Source organism: Oncorhynchus mykiss, chromosome 13, assembly GCF_013265735.2.
Source record: "Oncorhynchus mykiss isolate Arlee chromosome 13, USDA_OmykA_1.1, whole genome shotgun sequence".
In the NCBI taxonomy this organism is placed as follows: Eukaryota; Metazoa; Chordata; class Actinopteri; order Salmoniformes; family Salmonidae; genus Oncorhynchus; species Oncorhynchus mykiss.
Window position 1 is genome coordinate 23,561,612 of NC_048577.1, and position 23,060 is coordinate 23,584,671.

The 23,060-nt window shown below is 44.4% G+C and overlaps 1 protein-coding gene across 2 annotated transcripts in view; it reads left to right on the forward strand.

Annotated features, from left to right (window-relative positions):
• pitpnc1a (phosphatidylinositol transfer protein cytoplasmic 1a) overlaps window positions 1-23,060 on the forward strand; it is a 75,993-nt gene that overhangs the window by 49,906 nt on the left and 3,027 nt on the right. For both annotated transcript variants that reach the window (XM_036940646.1, XM_036940647.1), the window contains exons 2-8: window positions 4,073-4,221; window positions 9,229-9,317; window positions 9,830-9,837; window positions 10,632-10,703; window positions 17,912-18,010; window positions 22,186-22,341; window positions 22,461-22,524. In XM_036940646.1, the coding sequence (XP_036796541.1) occupies window positions 4,073-4,221; window positions 9,229-9,317; window positions 9,830-9,837; window positions 10,632-10,703; window positions 17,912-18,010; window positions 22,186-22,341; window positions 22,461-22,524 (637 nt within the window). The remainder of the gene's footprint in view (window positions 1-4,072; window positions 4,222-9,228; window positions 9,318-9,829; window positions 9,838-10,631; window positions 10,704-17,911; window positions 18,011-22,185; window positions 22,342-22,460; window positions 22,525-23,060) is intronic.

Genomic DNA, 23,060 nt, shown 5'->3' on the forward strand with positions numbered 1-23,060 from the left:
TGAGGAATGGAGGGAGTCATTCCGGTGCAGTCTCCAATCTTTGCAAGGTTAAAGGAGAAACCAGCTGACCGTGGAGGTCACGGAATGGAGGGTGGGAAGTGGTTGTAGTTTAAAGAGCTGGACAAAGTGGCTTCTACTGCAATGTGACAAACTTTCAGATGATTGCTGTTGGGCAGTGTGTGTGTCGTGTGTGTGTGTGTGTGTGCGTGCTGCCTATGCATCCTGAAAACTGTGACACTCGAGGACCCTTGGTGATCTTTGACACCATTTTGGGCTTTTGGGGTCAATCCTTCAGCTTCCTCAACACCTTAAGTGCCGATGGAAAAGTTAGAAACCTCAACCCCCTCTTCCACTGCAATCCCCGTCTCCTCTTCCCCTTTCCCCTCTTCCTCCTCTCTTCTTCCCCAAAGCTTTACTGAGCAGCAGCCTGGCAGGTCATGCGTGGAGGATGAGTGGAGAGGGGGATGCGGTAGAGGAGTGACTCAGCAGGGGATGAGTGGAGGGCGTCACTTGTTCTCAGCTGGCCACAGATAAGAGGATTAGCGTCGTTCAGTATCATCTCAGCATGTCCTCTACCTCTACTCCACTTTTTCTCGTGCTGCCGCTCTCCAACTTCTCCCTCGCTCTCCTGAATGTCTTATCTCTCTTTCCCTCCATTTATCATCCTCTCTCTCTGCCAATCCTGGTTCTTCATTCATCCTCTCTCTCTCTCTCTGCCAATCCTGGTTCTTCATTCATCCTCTCTCTCTCTCTGCCAATCCTGGTTCTTCAGTCATCCGCTCTCTCTCTCTGCCAATCCTGGTTCTTCGTTCATCCTCTCTCTCTCTCTGCCAATTCTGGTTCTTCATTCATCCTCTCTCTCTCTCTGCCAATCCTGGTTCTTCATTCATCCTCTCTCTCTCTCTCTGCCAATCCTGGTTCTTCATTCATCCTCTCTCTCTCTCTGCCTATCCTGGTTCTTCGTTCATCCTCTCTCTCTCTCTGCCTATCCTGGTTCTTCATTCGTCCTCTCTCTCTCTCTCTGCTAATCCTGGTTCTTCGTTCATCCTCTCTCTGCCTATCCTGGTTCTTCATTCATCCTCTCTCTCTCTCTGCCAATCCTGGTTCTTCATTCATCCTCTCTCTCTCTCTGCCAATCCTGGTTCTTCATTCATCCGCTCTCTCTCTCTGCCAATCCTGGTTCTTCATTCATCCTCTCTCTCTCTCTCTGCCAATTCTGGTTCTTCATTCATCCTCTCTCTCTCTCTGCCAATCATGGTTCTTCATTCATCCTCTCTCTCTCTCTCTGCCAATCCTGGTTCTTCATTCATCCTCTCTCTCTCTCTGCCTATCCTGGTTCTTCGTTCATCCTCTCTCTCTCTCTGCCTATCCTGGTTCTTCGTTCATCCTCTCTCTCTCTCTCTGCCTATCCTGGTTCTTTGTTCATCCTCTCTCTCTGCTAATCCTGGTTCTTCGTTCATCCTCTCTCTGCCAATCCTGGTTCTTCGTTCATCCTCTCTGCTAATCCTGGTTCTTTGTTCATCCTCTCTCTCTGCTAATCCTGGTTCTTCGTTCATCCTCTCTCTCTGCTAATCCTGGTTCTTCGTTCATCCTCTCTCTCTTCTCTCTCTCTCTCTGCCTATCCTGGTTCTTCATTCGTCATCTCTCTCTCTCTGCTAATCCTGGTTCTTCGTTCATCCTCTCTCTGCCTATCCTGGTTCTTCATTCATCCTCTCTCTCTCTCTCTCTGCTAATCCTGGTTCTTCGTTCCTCTCTCTCTGCTAATCCTGGTTCTTTGTTCATCCTCTCTCTCTGCTAATCCTGGTTCTTCGTTCATCCTCTCTCTCTGCTAATCCTGGTTCTTCGTTCATCCTCTCTCTCTTCTCTCTCTCTCTGCCTATCCTGGTTCTTCATTCGTCATCTCTCTCTCTCTGCTAATCCTGGTTCTTCGTTCATCCTCTCTCTGCCTATCCTGGTTCTTCATTCATCCTCTCTCTCTCTCTCTCTGCTAATCCTGGTTCTTCGTTCCTCTCTCTCTGCCAATCCTGGTTCTTCGTTCATCCTCTCTTTGCCAATCCTGGTTCTTCGTTCATCCTCTCTCTCTGCCTATCCTGGTTCTTCGTTCATCCTCTCTCTCTGCCTATCCTGGTTCTTCGTTCATCCTCTCTCTCTCTCTCTCTCTCTCTCTCTCTGCCAATCCTGGTTCTTCGTTCATCCTCTCTCTCTCTCTCTCTCTCTGTGCTAATCCTGGTTCTTCATTCATCCTCTCTCTCTGCCTATCCTGGTTCTTCGTTCATCCTCTCTCTCTCTCTCTCTGCTAATCCTGGTTCTTCGTTCATCCTCTCTCTCTGCCTATCCTGGTTCTTCGTTCATCCTCTCTCTCTGCCTATCCTGGTTCTTCGTTCATCCTCTCTCTCTGCCTATCCTGGTTCTTCGTTCATCCTCTCTCTCTGCCTATCCTGGTTCTTCGTTCATCCTCTCTCTCTGCCTATCCTGGTTCTTCGTTCATCCTCTCTCTCTGCCTATCCTGGTTCTTCGTTCATCCTCTCTCTCTGCCTATCCTGGTTCTTCGTTCATCCTCTCTCTCTGCCTATCCTGGTTCTTTGTTCATCCTCTCTCTCTGCCTATCCTGGTTCTTCGTTCAGCCTCTCTCTCTGCCTATCGTTCTCTCTCTGCCGGCTCTTTTTCTCAATCCTCTTCCCATCTTTATCTTTCCCCTTTGTCTTTCTAATGCCTTCCCTCTTCTCCCAACCTCTCTGCCCCCTCTCTTTCCCTCTGTATCTTTCCACTCCTTTCCCAGCCCCACCCTCCCCTCCCTCTCCATCTCTCGTTGTCCTTTCCTCTCTCTGCCTACCCCCTCCCACCTCCTCTTCTCTTTCCATCCTTTGTCTCTTGCTCTGGGATAGCAGCTCTGATCAAAAGCCAGTCTTTGTGGATTAACCTTGAATTATTAAAGCCTCAATAGATTGGTCAGGAAGTCTCAGAAGCACTTCACTGGTGGTCTTTCTAGTCGTCTTCAAAGGAAAGGGCAAGAGCCCTGAAAACAATGACTTGAAAGTGTTGGTGGTTGACATCCTGAAGGGTGAAATGAAATCTACCTCAAACTCAACTGTTTTAATAAAGCATTTGTGACCGATTTTTTTTTTTAAAGCTCACAAAAACAGAAACCGCCATTTATCTGGTGTTGACGTGTCATAGGAGATGATCATATCTGTGTGGTTGTCGGTTGAACTCTCTCTTATTTGTTTTATTCTGTTGCTGAACATGTTCATGCTGCTGGCATAAGCCTAACCCTTCTCTGGTCTGGTCCCCTCTCTGTTTCCTCCAGACAAATCCACTTTTCAGCAGGACAATAACCGAAAACGCAAGGCCAAATATACACTGGAGTTACTTGCCAAGAATGCTTGAGTGGCCTGGTTACAGTTTTGACTTAAATCGGCTTGAAAATCTATGGCAAGACTTGAAAATGGCTGTTTAGAAATGATCAACAGCCAACTTAACAGAGCTTGAATACTTAAAAAAAAAAATATGGGCAAATATTGTACAATCCAGGTTTGCAAAGCTCTCACAGACACCGCTGTAATGGCTGCCAAAGGTGATTCTCACGTGTTGACTCGGGGTTGAATACTTATCTAATTAAAAAAGTATTATTATTATTATTTAACCAGGTAGGCAAGTTGAGAACAAGTTCTCATTTACAACTGTGACCTGGCCAAGATAAAGCAAAGCAGTGCGACACAAACAACAACACAGAGTTACACATAAACAAACATACAGTCAATAACACAATAGAGGGAAGAAGAAAAAAAAAGTAATCAAGTGTTTATTTACATTTTTTTTTTTTTTTTTTTCTGACATTACACAATATGTTGTGTAGATGTTGTGTGTGAATACTTTCCAAAGGCCCTGTTTTAGAATCCACGCGTGTTCTTCCTAGTCACGCCTGTTAATGTTCACGTCACGGTCGGGTCCACCTCTCTGTTTCCTCCGTTTTACAGGACTCGGATCAGCTGTATTAAATTCCTTTTGTTAAACGGAGCGTGTTCATGTCGGCGGTCGTACCCTAAACATAGTCTCCCTCTGTTCTCTCCAGTACAGGATTGGTCAGCTATATATGATCAGCAAACACAGCCATGAGCAGAGTGACCGCGGCGAAGGGGTGGAGGTGGTCCAGAATGAACCGTTTGAGGACCCCGCCCACGGTCAGGGTCAGTTCACTGAGAAACGTGTCTACCTCAACAGGTGAGTGGCCGTCATCCACCCACGTTAAAGGTACAATCTGTGGTCAAGGGTTGTATGCCAAAACATGATGCGGGGGCTGCTCTTCTACTGAAAATAAAACCCGGGGGGGGGGGGGAGAATGTCATCTATAGGTTTAGGGCACTATGTAGGGAATAGGGTGCCATTTGGAATGCCGACAGTGTTGTTCCTCACACACTCGAGGCTTCGCATGACAGACTGCTGCTGTGGCGTTGCCCCGAGTTACTCAGCCCTCACAGCTGTGCAACACACAATACTCCCCCTTCACTTCTTGGCTCTCAGCCGTGCGTGTGTGTGTGTGTGTGTGCGTGACCTTCCCAGCGCATCGCTGAGCATCCAAGGACAGAAACTTCCTAAGTGCAAGATCTACGGACAGAGAGAGCTAGATTTCATCGCAAATACCTGTGTCAGCGATCAGGATGCCCGGGACCTAAAGGTGCTGAGTCCGCAGGGTCTGCCCTGCTGTACAGCTCATCCTAGAGAGTGAAGGAGGGGAACAGAGGGACACAGAGGAGAGAGAGAGACCGGGGGAAGGAGAGAGAGAGAGAGAGAGAAGAACAGGGAGACGAGAGAGAAGAACAGGGAGACGAGAGAGAGAGAGGGAGAAGAACAGGGAGACGAGAGAGAGGGAGAAGAACAGGGAGACGAGAGAGAGAGAGAGGGAGAAGAACAGGGAGACGAGAGAGAGAGAGAGGGAGAAGAACAGGGAGACGAGAGAGAGAGAGGGAGAAGAACAGGGAGACGAGAGAGAGAGAGAGAGAGAGAGAGAGAGAAGAACAGGGAGACGAGAGAGAGGGGAACAGGGAGACGAGAGAGAGGGGAACAGGGAGACGAGAGAGAGGGGAACAGGGAGACGAGAGAGAGGGGAACAGGGAGACGAGAGAGAGGGGAACAGGGAGACGAGAGAGAGAGAGAGAAGAACAGGGAGACGAGAGAGGGAGAGAAGAACAGGGAGACGAGAGAGGGAGAGAAGAACAGGGAGACGAGAGAGAGAGAGAGAAGAACAGGGAGACGAGAGAGAGAGAAGAACGGGGAGACGAGAGAGAGAGAGAAGAACGGGGAGACGAGAGAGAGAGAGAAGAACAGGGAGACGAGAGAGAGAGAGAAGAACAGGGAGACGAGAGAGAGAGAGAGAGAAGAACAGGGAGACGAGAGAGAGAGAGAGAGAAGAACAGGGAGACGAGAGAGAGAGAGAGAGAGAGAGAGAGAGAGAGAGAAGAACAGGGAGACGAGAGAGAGAGAGAGAGAGAAAAACAGGGAGACGAGAGAGAGAGAGAGAGAGAGAGAAGAACAGGGAGACGAGAGAGAGAGAGGGAGAAGAACAGGGAGACGAGAGAGAGGGAGAAGAACAGGGAGACGAGAGAGAGAGAGAGATATGCATATTCAGGAGACATATTTTAACATGATCATAAAAAAACCTGCTGCAGGCTCTTCAAAACGACACATCCTTGGGTCAGGTCTTATGACAGTCCGTCCCGCTTGAATCTGTCATGGGAATACATCACGTACAGTTTGAATAAGGACTGGCTATAGACTACAGTACTACGATCATAACAATTTGTCACTACCCAACTCCCAGGAGGAAAACCTTCACCTTTCATTATTGTAAGAGAAGGGGTGAACACGTGAAGTACTGTCTTAATGGTGACACAGTACATCAGAGGACACAGTATGACGATGAGGGAATTATCTAGTGAGGTTGAGCAACAGCAGGGACAGTGTGTGTGTGCATATGTTAACTCTCCACTCATTGTGCAACCACGGCTGCAGTTACCTAAGCCCCTACCACCTCTTAAACACACTCCCCCCTGCTCTAGTTCTTTACAGCAGATGGGTGCCTTTCAGCCGTGTGTGTGTGTGTGTGTGTGTGTGTGTGTCCATGTTGACTACTACAAGTGCAACCTCTCCATAAACATCCATCTCAGGCTTAGTGAACCAGGTGTCTGCCTTATGTAAGGAGGGAGGGAGGGAGAGAGAGAGAGAGAGAGGAGAGAGAGAGAGGAGAACGTGGGAGAGAGAGAGAGGAGAACGTGGGAGAGAGAGAGAGAGAGAGAGAGGAGAAGGTGGGAGAGAGAGAGAGAGAGAGCGGAGAAGGTGGGAGGGAGAGAGAGAGGAGAACGTGGGAGGGAGAGAGAGAGGAGAACGTGGGAGGGAGAGAGAGGAGAACGTGGGAGGGAGAGAGAGGAGAACGTGGGAGGGAGAGACTACTCCTAGACGCACTGAATCCGCCAGCTCTTCTCAACCCTCCGTGCAAACCAAGGCCTTTCTGTCGGGAAAACATAAATGTCATGGAAAATGATTTGAAGATGAGAAGAACATTCTAAGTGGAATAGAAGACCATTTAGTTTAGGGCCAGTTATGTCTCGTGCATCACAACAAGAACAGGACAGATGTGATTTATTTAATAGAAATACACTGGCCCTAACATTCCAAAGCAAGCAGGAAATTGAAGCCAGTGGGCATTGCGTCATGGTCCCCAGCACTCAATCACCTTTCTGATTCGCTAGATTATTGTTCTGGCTTGAATAACCTCTTAACTTTAAACATGAATTTAGGAATTCATTATTTCAATGGTCTTCATTTACACATTGACTCGGATAGTTAATTTTGTGCTGGAATAAAATGAGTGGGTTTACTTTGCGGGCACACACACACACACACACACACACACACACTAGTCCACACTTTCCGAACTTAAGCGCAAATGACTGGTTTCCCTGCCAGAGTCTTTAAATACTGTAGGAAATGGGTGAGGTGTGAAAAGTGTGGGGTGTGGGGATAGCGATACCTTACCACCGCTTTCAGAGCTCGGCGGGCGCAGTGTAACGTACCAATGTGTGGACGGGCACGAGGGATTGTTTTAAAAGAAGAATGAGAGAAGATGAGCAGATGGAGTGACAGTCATTTGCTTTTGGGGGACAGGCTGTGAATAGTCGGCCTGTCAACATTTCTTTGGCGTTTTTGTTTCTTTTCATATCAGCTGTCGCCACACACTCAGTCATGTAGCTGACTTCTCTATCGATGTGTGATCAAAGAAAATTGAATTTCTACAGCTTTTATTAGAGATTGGAGGCTTACATGTGTTTCGGTGCACCTGCGTGAAAAAGAGAGCTCAACCTCTCCCACTGAACCTTGCCGTTGTAATAAAAAACCCAAACCCATTGAGGCAGTGTCGTGAGGCTATAGACGGCTCTGGTAAGTGCTGCTGTCTCTCGTCATCTTTTTTCAATGTTCCTAGTTTCATTTTCAAGCTTCTTTTGTTACACGCCCACTCACCTTGAGAAGGAAACAAGGAAGGAAGAGAAACCACTCCAACTTTAGAAATGAGGATGGCTCCAATTAATCAGACATGATGCATCTCTTCTCCTCTCTTGCTTTTCATTTCTCCTCTCTCTCTCCATCTCTCTCCATCTCTTTTCCTCCTCTCTCCATCTCTTCTCCTCTCTCCATCTCTCTCCATCTCCATCTCTTCTCCTCTCTCCATCTCTCTCCATCTCCATCTCTTCTCCTCTCTCCATCTCTCTCCATCTCCATCTCTCTCCTCTCTCCATCTCCATCTCTCTCCATCTCCATCTCTTCTCCTCATCGCCATCTCTTCTCCTCTCTCCATATCCATCTCTCTCCTCTCTCCATCTCTCCTCTCTCCCTCTCTCTCTCTGTCTCTGTCTCTCTTTCACCATCTCTCCCTCTCTTCTCCTCTCTTGCTTTTCATTTCTCCTCTCTCCCTCTCTCTCTCTGTCTCTGTCTCTCTTTCTCCATCTCTCCCTCTCTTCTCCTCTCTTGCTTTTCATTTCTCCTCTCTCTCTTCTCCTCTCTTGCTTTTCATTTCTCCTCTCTCTCCATCTCTTCTCCTCCTCTCTCCATCTCTTCTCCTCTCTCCATCTCCATCTCTTCTCCTCTCTCCATCTCTTCTCCTCTCTCCATCTCCATCTCTTCTCCTCTCTCCATCTCTCTCCATCTCTCTCCTCTCTCCATCTCCATCTCTCTCCATCTCCATCTCTTCTCCTCATCTCCATCTCTTCTCCTCTCTCCATCTCTTCTCCTCTCTCCATCTCCATCTCTCTCCTCTCTCCATCTCTCCTCTCTCCCTCTCTCTCTCTCTCTCTCTCTCTTTCTCCATCTCTCCCTCTCTTCTCCTCTCTTGCTTTTCATTTCTCCTCTCTCTCTTCTCCTCTCTTGCTTTTCATTTCTCCTCTCTCTCTTCTCCTCTCTTGCTTTTCATTTCTCCTCTCTCTCCATCTCTCTCCATCTCTTCTCCATCTCCATCTCTTCTCCATCTCCATCTCTTCTCCTCTCTCCATCTCTCTCCTCTCTCCATCTCTCTCCTCTCTCCATCTCTCTCCATCTCTTCTCCATCTCCATCTCCATCTCTTCTCCATCTCCATCTCTTCTCCTCTCTCCATCTCTCTCCTCTCTCCATCTCTTCTCCTCTCTCATCTCCATCTCTCTCCTCTCTCCATCTCTCTCCTCTCTCTATCTCTCCTCTCTTTCTCTCTCTCTCTCTCTCCCTCTCTCTTCTCCTCTCTTGCTTTTCATTTCTCCTCTCTCTCCATCTCTTCTTCTCCTCTCTCCATCTCTTCTCCTCTCTCCATCTCTTCTCCTCTCTCCATCTCTTCTCTTCCTCTCTCTCCATCTCTCTCATCTCCATCTCTTCTCATCTCCATCTCTCTCCTCTCTCCATCTCCCATCTCTCCCTCTCTCTCCTCTCTTTCTCTCTCTCCCTCTCTCTTCTCCTCTCTTGCTTTTCATTTCTCCTCTCTCTCCATCTCTTCTCCTCCGCTCTCCATCTCTTCTCCTCCGCTCTCCATCTCTTCTCCTCCGCTCTCCATCTCTTCTCCTCCTCTCTCCATCTCTTCTCCTCCTCTCCATCTCTTCTCCTCTCTCCATCTCTTCTCCTCTCTCCATCTGTTCTTCTCTCTCTCTCTATCTATCTATCTATCTATCTATCTATCTATCTATCTATCTATCTATCTATCTATCTATCTACAGTAAATTGCCCAGCTGGGCTCGAGCAGTGGTGCCCAACATCTTCTACGTAACAGAGAAGGCCTGGAACTACTACCCCTACACCATCACAGGTGAGCGCACGCTCAACACCGGCGTCTCATTGTAGAACCAGGATCCATTCATACCAGGCACCACTAATGCTTGTGTTAGGTCAGAAATGAACTCTGACCACGTATCGACCGTAACCCTAGCGGAAATGCACCGGGCTAACCTCAACCTAATCCAGTTACTGTGGCACTGAGCTCATAGCATGGCCAGGCTAGCTACCCCCCCCCCCCCCCCCCCCACAAAAAACGTTTCTGTCCGGTCCCCATTTGGTTTTGAAATAACATATGTCCGACTATTATTCTCGTAACGTTATTAGAACGTCGGGTCAGCACCATTTCCCAGAAAAGCTTCTTCAAAAGAGCGTGGAAAAGGTTCAGCAAGCGTTTCCTGGATGTGTGAGCTGGGTTGTTTCTCGTGTCACATCGTAACCTGTCTGCGTTGCTACCGTGTTGTCGCGTCATTGAAAAGCCCTAATCTGTGTTGTGTTTTCTCCCCGCTCTGCTGCCACGCGTCCCTCCTGCGCCTGCCTCTCTAGAGTACACAGTAAGTATCCCTTCCTTTTGATTGGTCAGAGCTGTGAAGAGAGCCACCGCAGTCCAGTAGTGGGCGGGGTGTCCGGACTCATTCAATGCAGCAACATGGACGGATTGTAATTGTAATGTTTTAATATTGCATTAACTGCCTGAATTTTGCTGTAACCCAGGAAGAGTAGCTGCTGCCTTGGCAGCTAATGGGGATCCATAATACATACAAATGATGCTTTATACACTGGTAGTTCACAGGAAGTGTTAAGAACCAACATCGGTTTCAACCCATTATAAAACTCTACCGTAGCTGTGTTTTAATGTCTGAGAAGGGTTTAAGACCGATGACCGTCTGCCACCTGTTACATAATGTCTGAAACTTCTAAAGCCTTTGAGCTGTGGCATTTTCAAATCCTCTGAAAGTGATAAATGCCACCACACTGAGTCATATGGCTTAATATAGAGAGGAGGAGAGGATGGAGGGGAAAGGGGGGTGGAGGGGAGACATGGCTTTGACAGTGACGGAGCCCATTTCAGGCGCAATAAAAGGCTGTGTGTGAGTCATGGGGGGGGGGGGGGTACATGCACACCACTCCGACACGAGCATACTCCCATACGTTCATCTCCCCCTTTTCTGAACAAAGAACCAAACGCATCAGTTGGTGGGGATATTGGTACAAGAAGTCTAGAGACTAAATGTCCACACAAACCATTCTGAAACTAAACACCAATTTCAGGTGAAAGCTGTTGTTTTTCCACCATTTTCAAGTATCTCACCTGAGACATTTATTTTCTGTTTGTTTTGTTTTGCAGTGTTCTTTCTTGCCCAAGTTCTCCATTCACATAGAGACGAAATACGAGGACAACAAAGGCAGCAATGACAACGTGAGTGAAGACCGTGTGTGTGTGTTGCTCTGAGGCCTTCAGTATGATAGTCATTCCATAATAGGGGCCTTATGGCCCCTCAGTGTCTGCCAAGTGCAGCTCTGCTAATTGAAGAGGCCATTTCATGTATACCCCTGTCCTTCTCTCTCTACCAATTCACAAACTCCTTTCTCTACAGAACAATATCTCTACTATTATGTAAGCGTGTGTGTGTGTGTGTGTGTGTGTGTGTGTGTGTGTGTGTGTGTGTGTGTGTGTGTGTGTGTGTGTGTGTGTGTGTAAGGAGTTGTCAGTCTTGGCCTTAGAAAAATCCACTCAATGTCGTAAGAGAGAGTAGGCGGGCATCAACCTGTCTGGTCATTTATCGTGTGTGAGTCCCACTTCCATGGACAGACAATGTTAGTGAAAGCCCTGCAGATGTAAAAAGAGAGGATGCTATATCAGACTGAATGTAAAGGAGAGGATATTATATCAGACTGAATGTAAAGGAGAGGATATTATATCAGACTGAATGTAAAGGAGAGGATATTATATCAGACTGAATGTAAAGGAGAGGATGCTATATCAGACTGAATGTAAAGGAGAGGATATTATATCAGACTGAATGTAAAGGAGAGGATATTATATCAGACTGAATGTAAAGGAGAGGATATTATATCAGACTGAATGTAAAGGAGATGATGCTATATCAGACTGAATGTAAAGGAGATGATGCTATATCAGACTGAATGTAAAGGAGAGGATGCTATATCAGACTGAATGTAAAGGAGAGGATATTATATCAGACTGAATGTAAAGGAGATGATGCTATATCAGACTGAATGTAAAGGAGATGATGCTATATCAGACTGAATGTAAAGGAGATGATGCTATATCAGACTGAATGTAAAGGAGAGGATGCTATATCAGACTGAATGTAAAAGAGAGGATGTTAGGCAGACTGAATGTAAAGGAGGGGATGTTAGGCAGACTGAATGTAAAATAGGATGTTAGGCAGACTGAATGTAAAGGAGGGGATGTTAGGCAGACTGAATGTAAAAGAGAGGATGTTATATCAGACTGAATGTAAAGGAGATGATGTTATGCAGACTGAATGTAAAGGAGAGGATGTTAGGCAGACTGAATGTAAAGGAGGGGATGCTAGGCAGACTGAATGTAAAAGAGAGGATGTTATATCAGACTGAATGTAAAGGAGATGATGTTATGCAGACTGAATGTAAAGGAGGGGATGCTAGGCAGACTGAATGTAAAAGAGAGGAACTTAGGCAGACTGAATGTAAAGGAGAGGATGTTAGGCAGACTGAATGTAAAGGAGAGGATGTTAGGCAGACTGAATGTAAAGGAGAGGATGTTAGGCAGACTGAATGTAAAAGAGAGGATGCTATATCAGACTGAATGTAAAGGAGAGGATATTATATCAGACTGAATGTAAAGGAGATGATGCTATATCAGACTGAATGTAAAGGAGATGATGCTATATCAGACTGAATGTAAAGGAGATGATGCTATATCAGACTGAATGTAAAGGAGAGGATGCTATATCAGACTGAATGTAAAGGAGAGGATGCTATATCAGACTGAATGTAAAGGAGAGGATGCTATATCAGACTGAATGTAAAGGAGAGGATGTTATATCAGACTGAATGTAAAGGAGATGATGCTATATCAGACTGAATGTAAAGGAGATGATGCTATATCAGACTGAATGTAAAGGAGAGGATGCTATATCAGACTGAATGTAAAGGAGAGGATGTTATATCGGACTGAATGTAAAGGAGAGGATGTTATATCGGACTGAATGTAAAGGAGAGGATGTTATATCAGACTGAATGTAAAGGAGAGGATGCTATATCAGACTGAATGTAAAGGAGAGGATGTTATATCAGACAATGTAAAGGAGAGGATGTTAGGCAGACTGAATGTAAAGGAGGGGATGTTAGGCAGACTGAATGTAAAGGAGGGGATGTTAGGCAGACTGAATGTAAAGGAGGGGATGCTATATCAGACTGAATGTAAAGGAGGGGATGCTATATCAGACTGAATGTAAAGGAGATGATGCTATATCAGACTGAATGTAAAGGAGAGGATGTTAGGCAGACTGAATGTAAAGGAGAGGATGTTATATCAGACTGAATGTAAAGGAGATGATGCTATATCAGACTGAATGTAAAGGAGATGATGCTATATCAGACTGAATGTAAAGGAGAGGATGCTATATCAGACTGAATGTAAAGGAGAGGATGTTATATCGGACTGAATGTAAAGGAGAGGATGTTATATCGGACTGAATGTAAAGGAGAGGATGTTATATCAGACTGAATGTAAAGGAGAGGATGCTATATCAGACTGAATGTAAAGGAGAGGATGTTATATCAGACAATGTAAAGGAGAGGATGTTAGGCAGACTGAATGTAAAGGAGGGGATGTTAGGCAGACTGAATGTAAAGGAGGGGATGCTATATCAGACTGAATGTAAAGGAGGGGATGCTATATCAGACTGAATGTAAAGGAGATGATGCTATATCAGACTGAATGTAAAGAAGATGATGCTATATCAGACTGAATGTAAAGGAGATGATGCTATATCAGACTGAATGTAAAGGAGATGATGTTATATCAGACTGAATGTAAAAGAGAGGATGTTAGGCAGACTGAATGTAAAGGAGATGATGCTATATCAGACTGAATGTAAAGGAGATGATGCTATATCAGACTGAATGTAAAGGAGATGATGCTATATCAGACTGAATGTAAAGGAGAGGATGTTATATCCGACTGAATGTAAAAGAGAGGATGTTAGGCAGACTGAATGTAAAAGAGAGGATGTTAGGCAGACTGAATGTAAAGGAGGGGATGTTAGGCAGACTGAATGTAAAATAGGATGTTAGGCAGACTGAATGTAAAGGAGGGGATGTTAGGCAGACTGAATGTAAAAGAGAGGATGTTATATCAGATTGAATGTAAAGGAGATGATGTTATATCAGACAATGTAAAGGAGAGGATGTTAGGCAGACTGAATGTAAAGGAGGGGATGTTAGGCAGACTGAATGTAAAGGAGGGGATGTTAGGCAGACTGAATGTAAAGGAGGGGATGCTATATCAGACTGAATGTAAAGGAGGGGATGCTATATCAGACTGAATGTAAAGGAGAGGATGTTAGGCAGACTGAATGTAAAGGAGAGGATGTTATATCAGACTGAATGTAAAGGAGATGATGCTATATCAGACTGAATGTAAAGGAGATGATGCTATATCAGACTGAATGTAAAGGAGAGGATGCTATATCAGACTGAATGTAAAGGAGAGGATGTTATATCGGACTGAATGTAAAGGAGAGGATGTTATATCGGACTGAATGTAAAGGAGAGGATGTTATATCGGACTGAATGTAAAGGAGAGGATGCTATATCAGACTGAATGTAAAGGAGAGGATGTTATATCAGACAATGTAAAGGAGAGGATGTTAGGCAGACTGAATGTAAAGGAGGGGATGTTAGGCAGACTGAATGTAAAGGAGGGGATGCTATATCAGACTGAATGTAAAGGAGGGGATGCTATATCAGACTGAATGTAAAGGAGATGATGCTATATCAGACTGAATGTAAAGAAGATGATGCTATATCAGACTGAATGTAAAGGAGGGGATGCTATATCAGACTGAATGTAAAGGAGATGATGCTATATCAGACTGAATGTAAAGAAGATGATGCTATATCAGACTGAATGTAAAGGAGATGATGCTATATCAGACTGAATGTAAAGGAGATGATGTTATATCAGACTGAATGTAAAAGAGAGGATGTTAGGCAGACTGAATGTAAAGGAGATGATGCTATATCAGACTGAATGTAAAGGAGATGATGCTATATCAGACTGAATGTAAAGGAGATGATGCTATATCAGACTGAATGTAAAGGAGAGGATGTTATATCCGACTGAATGTAAAAGAGAGGATGTTAGGCAGACTGAATGTAAAAGAGAGGATGTTAGGCAGACTGAATGTAAAGGAGGGGATGTTAAGCAGACTGAATGTAAAATAGGATGTTAGGCAGACTGAATGTAAAGGAGGGGATGTTAGGCAGACTGAATGTAAAAGAGAGGATGTTATATCAGACTGAATGTAAAGGAGATGATGTTATGCAGACTGAATGTAAAGGAGAGGATGTTAGGCAGACTGAATGTAAAGGAGGGGATGCTAGGCAGACTGAATGTAAAAGAGAGGATCTTAGGCAGACTGAATGTAAAGGAGAGGATGTTAGGCAGACTGAATGTAAAGGAGAGGATGTTAGGCAGACTGCATGTAAAGGAAAGGATGTTATGCAGACTGAATGTAAAGGAGAGGTTGTTAGGCAGACTGAATGTAAAGGAGAGGATGTTAGGCAGACTGAATGTAAAGGAGAGGATGTTGTATCAGACTGAATGTAAAGGAGAGGATGTTAGGCAGACTGAATGTAAAGGAGAGGATGTTATGCAGACTGAATGTAAAGGAGAGGATGTTGTATCAGACTGAATGTAAAGGAGAGGATGTTATATCACACTGAATTTAAAGGAGAGGATGTTGTATCAGACTGAATGTAAAGGAGAGGATGTTAGGCAGACTGAATGTAAAGGAGAGGATGTTATGCAGACTGAATGTAAAGGAGAGGATGTTGTATCAGACTGAATGTAAAGGAGAGGATGTTATGCAGACTGAATTTAAAGGAGAGGATGTTGTATCAGACTGAATGTAAAAGAGAGGATGTTATATCAGACTGAATGTAAAGGAGAGGATGTTATGCAGACTGAATGTAAAGGAGAGGATGTTAGGCAGACTGAATGTAAAGGAGAGGATGTTAGGCAGACTGAATGTAAAGGAGAGGATGTTGTATCAGACTGAATGTAAAGGAGAGGATGTTGTATCAGACTGAATGTAAAGGAGAGGATGTTAGGCAGACTGAATGTAAAGGAGAGGATGTTAGGCAGACTGAATGTAAAAGGCAGACACTCTGGTCTCTACATCTGTAATCCGACCCCAGCCTACCTCTCGTCTCTAACAACTGCTGGCCAGTGTCCCTGTGCGTGCACACACACTCGCACACATACACGCCTGGAGTCATATCACACATGTGCACATATCAAGTACACATTTGGTGTCGCGTACAGACACACAGACGTATGTGTTTGCACGCACAAGTTCCACTAAAAAGCTCCCATGTGACTCTTTCCACGGACAATGCAGCTTCAGGGCTGACCAGCAGCACAAGCTCTGCATCTTTTACGACACTGTATAATCTGGTCCGAATTTCAGAATCTTCTCTGCCAAGATGCTGTACGTTATGAAATAATATGCAGCCGTGTGTTTCTGTGCTCACGGTGTTAGGAAAGATAATGTCAGGTTGTAAAAAATGTGTTTTCTCGCACTCACAGTCCCGTTTCCTGACCGAGAAGGGGTTGAATGTCTGTTTGGATTCAGTTTGTGTTTGTGTGCGTGCCTGTGTATACATCCATACACGTGTGAATGAAGTGCGTCTGTGTGAATGAAGTGCGTCTGTGTGAATGAAGTGCGTCTGTGTGAATGACAGTGTGTGAATGGAGTAGTGTTTGTGTGTGAGCAGACTGCATATTCTGTCTGTATGAATGGAGGGTGTGGTTAGAGGATGTGATTGACAATTCCACTGTCGTATCAGGTACCGTGACAGGGCAGGGCTGCCGTTAGGCTTGGAGAAGAGCCACTGCTTTAAATACTGTTCCTAATGGTTTATGGTTGTCATTATCTCTCTCTTTCTCCTTGAGACTTCACCATTAGACAGTTGCATAGTTTCTTTCTCTCCCTCTTACTTGCTCGTTTTCATTCATTCTTGCACACTCTCTTTCTTCCCTCCACCTCCCTTGTCCTTTCTCCCTCTTTCTTCTCCCCTCTACCCAACGTTCCTCATCTACCCAACGTTCCTCCTCTACCCAACGTTCCTCCTCTACCCAGCATTCCTCCTCTACCCAACCTTCCTCCTCTACCCAACCTTCCTCCTCTACCCAACCTTCCTCCTCTACCCAACCTTCCTCCTCTACCCATAGGGCATACCCATAGGGCATACCCATAGGGCATCCGGAAGTTTTGGCATTGGAGACTAGTCCAAATGTAGCACATGAGCTGAACCAAAAAAATCTACTGATCATATTGCTTCCAAATATGATATTTAATTTATGTTAAGTCATACATAATTGTACAGTTTTCTTTATGTAGTTATTATTCCGCTGGACTCGGCAGCAAGGCCATACAATATCCATCCGTAGCTACAATACCCACCCACAGCTACGAGCGTGAAGCCCGTCTCTCTTCGGTTGTGATCACTGGTGTGAAGCTCTTATTTCCTGACATTCGTGCACTAGTTATCCCTACTCGGCAACTTCCAATACATCCGCCGCTAGCTGGAAGCATGGTGTGGAACATAGACGTTGGAACCACACTTTGAAATGTTGCACTCTGCCCTGTCTGAGCATTCGTTCACTCATCCCCTTAGGCCTAACGTACTGGAGTATTCCTCTCTATAACTGAGCCTAGCTCTCTCTCACACGCACTCTCTCACTCACACACACCTCTAGCTCCTACGATGGAAACAGAGAGTGGCTAATTGGTGTCTGTTTGCCCTGTGGCTATATATGAGGTGTCTGTCTGTGTCTGTCTGTGTGTCTGTGTCTGTCTGTGTGTCTGTCTGTGTGTCTGTGTACAGTGGATGTCAATCAACACCAAGCTTAGAGTGCTCCCTTCTGGCTGCGTTGCACAATGACATGTCCCTGCAGTAGCCTAGTGGAGCAGCTAAGGTAAAGTGGTCCGTAATCTAAGACCTAAGATCAGGGCCTGTATGTATCAAACATCTCAGAGTAGTAGTGCCGATCTAGGATCAGGTCTCCTCCCCGTCCATGTAATCTTATTCATAATGATCTAAAAGGCTAAACTGTTCCTGGATCAGCACTCTTACTATGAGATGCTTAGCGAATATGGACAATGATAAATCAAATCAAATATCTGACCCTGTGGATATTCGGACCAATCTGGCTGAAGTAGACTAGCTTCCGTCAAATAACAAACAGGGCCTTGAATGATAACACAAAGATTTGGGAGGCACAATCAATATCAGTGAGCCGTGTAGTTTTGTGTAGAGAGGATGTTGTTGATGCCTGAGGTCATAGATCACTAACTGTACCTCTGGGGAATTTTTGTCTCTTTTCAGATCTTCTCAGACAGTGAAAATAAAGACCAGGAAAGGGAAGTGTGTTTTGTGGATATCGCCTACGACGAGATCCCTGAGAGATACTATAAAGAGTCTGAGGTGAGTCTGTCGTGTGTGTGTGTGTTGTTTCGTTAGAGGTAATGGGGGGGGGGGGTATTACGGGTTATTGTAAGGGTTATTGCAGCCGAGGCAGCCTGTCTCTCGGTAGTCAAACACTGGTACTTGGAGTCTTATTATTGGTCTGAAAATAGAACCAGCAACATGATTCAGACATGACAGTGGATACAAGGACATTTACCGACACTCAGTAATACTCAAAGATACAATGATACGACAGACGGACACCATTTCAGTCTTTCAGTCTATTTAGAGGTCGACGATTAATCGGCATGGCCGATTTAAGTAGGGCCGATTTTCAAGTTTTCATAACAATCGGTAATCAGCTTTTTTGGACACCGATTACATTGCATTCCACGAGGAAACTGTGTGGCAGGCTGACCACGTGTTGTGCGAGTGCAGCAAGAAGCCAAGGTAAGTTGCTAACTAGCGTTTAACTTAACTTATTAAAAAAAACAATCAATCCTCACATAATCACTAGTTAACTACACATGGTTGATGATATTACTGGGTTAACTAGCGTGTCCTGCGTTGCGTGAAATCGATGCGGTGCCTGATAATTTCTCATCGAATCACAGCCTACTAACAAAAGCGCATTCGTGAAGAATGCACAATCATAGTACGGTTGAAGTGGGAAGTTTTACATACACCTCGGCCAAATACATTTAAACTGTTTTTCACAATTCCTGACGTTTAATCCTAGTAAAAATTCCCTGTCTTAGGTCAGTTAGGATCACCACTTTATTTTAAGAATGTGACATGTCAGATTAATAGTAGAGTGATTTATTTCAGCTTTTATTTCTTTCATCACATTCCCAGTGGGTCAGAAGTTTACATACACTCAATTAGTATTTGGTAGCATTGCCTTTCAATTGTTTAACTTGAGTCAAACGTTTCGGGTAGCCTTCCACAAGCTTCCCACAATAAGTTGGGTGAATTTTGGTCCATTCCTACTGACAGAGCTGGTGTAACTGAGTCAGATTTGTAGGCCTCCTTGCTCACACACACTTTTTCAGTTCTGCCCACAATATTTCTGTAGGATTGAGGTTAGGGCTTTGTGATGGCCACTCCATACCTTGCTTTTTCAGTTCTGGTCATTTTGGTTTTGGTCATTGTCCATTTGGAAGACCCATTTGCGACTAAGCTTGAACTTCCTGACTGATGTCTTAAGATGTTGCTTCAACATATCCACATAATTTTCCTCCCTCATGATGCCATCTGTTTTGTGAAGTGCACCAGTCCCTCCTGCAGCAAAGCACCCCCAAAAGATGATACTGCCACCCCCGTGCTTCACGGTTGGGATGGTGTTCTTCGGCTTGCAAGCGTCCTTTTTCCTCCAAATATAATGATGGTCATTATGGCCAAACAGTTCTATTTTTGTTTCATGAGACCAGAGGATATTTCTCCAAAAACTACCATCTTTGTCCCCATGTGCAGTTGCAAACCGTAGTCTGGCTTTTTTATGGCAGTTTTGGAGCAGTGGCTTCTTCCTTGCTGAGCGGCCTTTCAGGTTATGTCGATATAGGACTCGTTTTACTGTGGATATAGATACTTTTGTACCTGTTTCCTCCAGCATCTTCACAAGGTCCTTTGCTGCTGTTCTGGGATTGATTTGCACTTTTCGCACCAAAGTACGTTCATCTCTAGGAGACAGAACGCGTCTTCTTTCTGAGCGGTATGACAGCTGCATGGTCCCATGGTGTTTATACTTGCGTACTATTGTTTGTACAGATGAACGTGGTATCTTCAGGCGTTTGGAAATTGCTCCCAAGGATGAACCAGACTTGGCTAATTTCTTTTGATTTTCCCATAATGTCAAGCAATGAGGCACTGAGTTTGAAGGTAGGTCTTGAAATACATCCACAAGTACACCTCCAATTGACTCAAATGTGGTCAATTATGGCCAGCAGCATACCACCCTGCATACCACTGCTGGCTTGCTTCTGAAGCTAAGCAGGGTTGGTCCTGGTCAGTTCCTGGATGGGAGACCAAATGCTGCTGGAAGTGGTGTTGGAGGGCCAGTAGGAGGCACTCTTTCCTCTGGTCTAAAAAAATATCCCAATGCCCCAGGACACTGCCCTGTGTAGGGTGCCGTCTTTCGGATGGGATGCTAAACGGGTGTCCTGACTCTGAGGTCATTAAAGATCCCATGGCACTTATCGTAAGAGTAGGGGTGTTAACCCCGGTGTCCTGGCTAAATTCCCAATCTGGCCCTCAAACCATCCCCAGTTTTCAATTGGCTCATTCATCCCCCTCCTCTCCCCTGTAACTATTCCCCAGGTCGTTGCTGCAAATGAGAACGTGTTCTCAGTCAACGTACCTGGTAAAATAACGGATAAATAAATAAAATAAAAAATTTGCAGAAGCTTCTAAAGTCATGACATCATTTTCTGGAATTTTCCAAGCTGTTTAAAGGCACAGTCAACTTAGTATATGTAAACTTCTGACCCACTGGAATTCTGATACAGTGAAATAATCTGTCTGTAAACAATTGTTGGAAAAATTACTTGAAAAATACCTAGCCTAGCCATAACTAGTTTGTTAACATGAAATTTGTGGAGTGGTTGAAAAACCAGTTTTAATGACTCCGACCTAAGTGTATGTAAACTTACAACTTCAACTGTACCTAACCATAAACATCAATGCCTTTCTTAAAATCAATACACAGAAGTATATATTTTTTTCAACCTGCATATTTAGTTAAAAGAAATTCATGTTAGCAGGCAATATTAACTAGTGAAATTGTGTCACTTCTCTTGTGTTCATTGCACGTGGAGTCAGGGTATATGCAACAGTTTGGGCCGCCTGGCTCGTTGCGAACTAATTTGCCAGAATTTTAAATAATTATGACATTGAAGGTTGTGCAATGTAACAGCAATATTTAGACTTAGGGTTGCCACCCGTTCGATAAAATACGGAACGGTTCCGTATTTCACTGAAAGAATAAACATTTTGTTTTCTAAATGATAGTTTCCGGATTTGACCATATTAATGACCAAAGGCTCATATTTCTATGTTTATTATAATTAAGTCTATTTGATATTTTATAGAGCACTCTGACTGAGCGGTGGTAGGCAGCAGCAGGCTCGTAAACATTCATTCAAACTTTACTGCGTTTGCCAGCAGCTCTTAGCAATGCTTGAATCACAGCGCTGTTTGTGACTTCAAGCCTATCAACTCCTAAGATTAGGCTGGCAATACTAAAGTGCCTATTAGAACATCCAATAGTCGAAGATATAGAGAGAAATAGTCGATGCGTCATAATTCCTAGAATAACTACAACCTAAAACTTCTTACCTGGGAATATTGAAGACTCATGTTAAAAGGAACCACCAGCTTTCATATGTTCTCATGTTCTGAGCAAGGAACTTAAACGTTAGCTTTTTTTTACATAGCACATATTGCACTTTTACTTTCTTCTCCAACACTGTGTTTTTGCATTATTTAAACCAAATTGAGCATGTTTCATTTTTTATTTGAGACTAGATTTTATTTATGTATTATATTAAGTTAAAATAAGTGTTCATTGTTCATTCAGTATTGTTGTAATTGTCATTATTACAAATATATATTTAATCGTTATCGGCTTTTTTTGGTCCTCCAATAATTGTTATTAGTATTGAAAAATCATAATTGGTCGACCTATAATTAGTTTTGCCCTAGTCATCCAAATATCATAAACTATTTTATTGGGTTGGAATATGATTCAAATAAGTTAGAATTTTGTTATATTCCCGAATTGACTTTGTATTGCAGGTAAACCCACGATAGACTCTGCAATACAGCTCTGACCAGATCATGCTAAGCTAACTTTAGCGTCACCTTCTAATTCTCTCCCCATACACCTCTTCCATATCTAATTTTCAGTGTTAGAAATTAGCATGTTAGCATATAGCATCTGTGTAAGTATAGTTAGACTGTTGAATATAGTAGATGCAGTAAGCGGTGGTTGAATGATAAATTGCCTCAGCCCCTGAGATTTAGGGAAACATTTCTGGAGGGAAGGATTCCTATTTAACGTTGGCTTTCTATTTGTAGCTTTCCCATAATGCATTTCTCTCAGGGCGCAGGGGTTTGGATTAATTACTGAGATCTACGTTTGTGTGAGTGCGTGTGTGTGTGTGCGTACATTCATGTGTGTGTGTCCACACCAACAGGACCTGCGGTACTTCAAGTCAGAGAAGACGTCGAGGGGCATGCTGCAGGAGGGCTGGAGGGACACCCAGGAGCCCATCATGTGCTCCTACAAGCTGGTCACCGTCAAGTTTGAGGTGTGGGGCCTGCAGACGCGTGTGGAGCAGTTTGTACACAAGGTCAGAGGTCACTCGCACACAAATAGCAGCCACTTACTTCATAGATAGTGCTGGTTAATTTTTGTAGAACTGCTCTGAGATCAGTGTTCTCTGACCCCCTCTATTGTCTCTCCCCATAGGTGGTGCGTGATGTGCTGCTCCTAGGCCACAGGCAGGCTTTTGCCTGGGTGGATGAGTGGATCGGTAGGTCGACAAGCACTGCTCAATTGGTCCTCTCACTAACTAGTCACTGGGTAGTGTTCAGTAGGGCAATTCATTTTTTTATGTGTTGAAAGTTAAAAGGAATGAGTGCTACTTATTGGACAAGACTAGGTAGTCCCTTCCAGTTTTTCTTCTGTACCAAATTAACATGGCCCAAGTTAAACACTGGGACCTATGAAGTCACTCTTTCCTTAGAATGTCATCAATAAGATTTGACTCCGTTTGGGAGCTACGTGGTTACTGTTGATGCCGTCTCGAATCTACTGTCTGTATCATTGTGTGTTATAGAACTAAATAAGGCATGTGAAATCCTGAACAACATTCAACTCCCCATCACTGCATCTAACCCTTCTCCATCATATGCGCTGGCTGACCTCGCTGATATCAATAACCCAATTTAGAACACATACCCTAGAGGGCAGATTCAAAGCCCAGTCATGGACTAAGAAGGAAGCTCAATTGGCGTAATCTGTGTCTGGGAAAATGGCCCCGAGAAGTACTGTCATGTCCAGGATTGA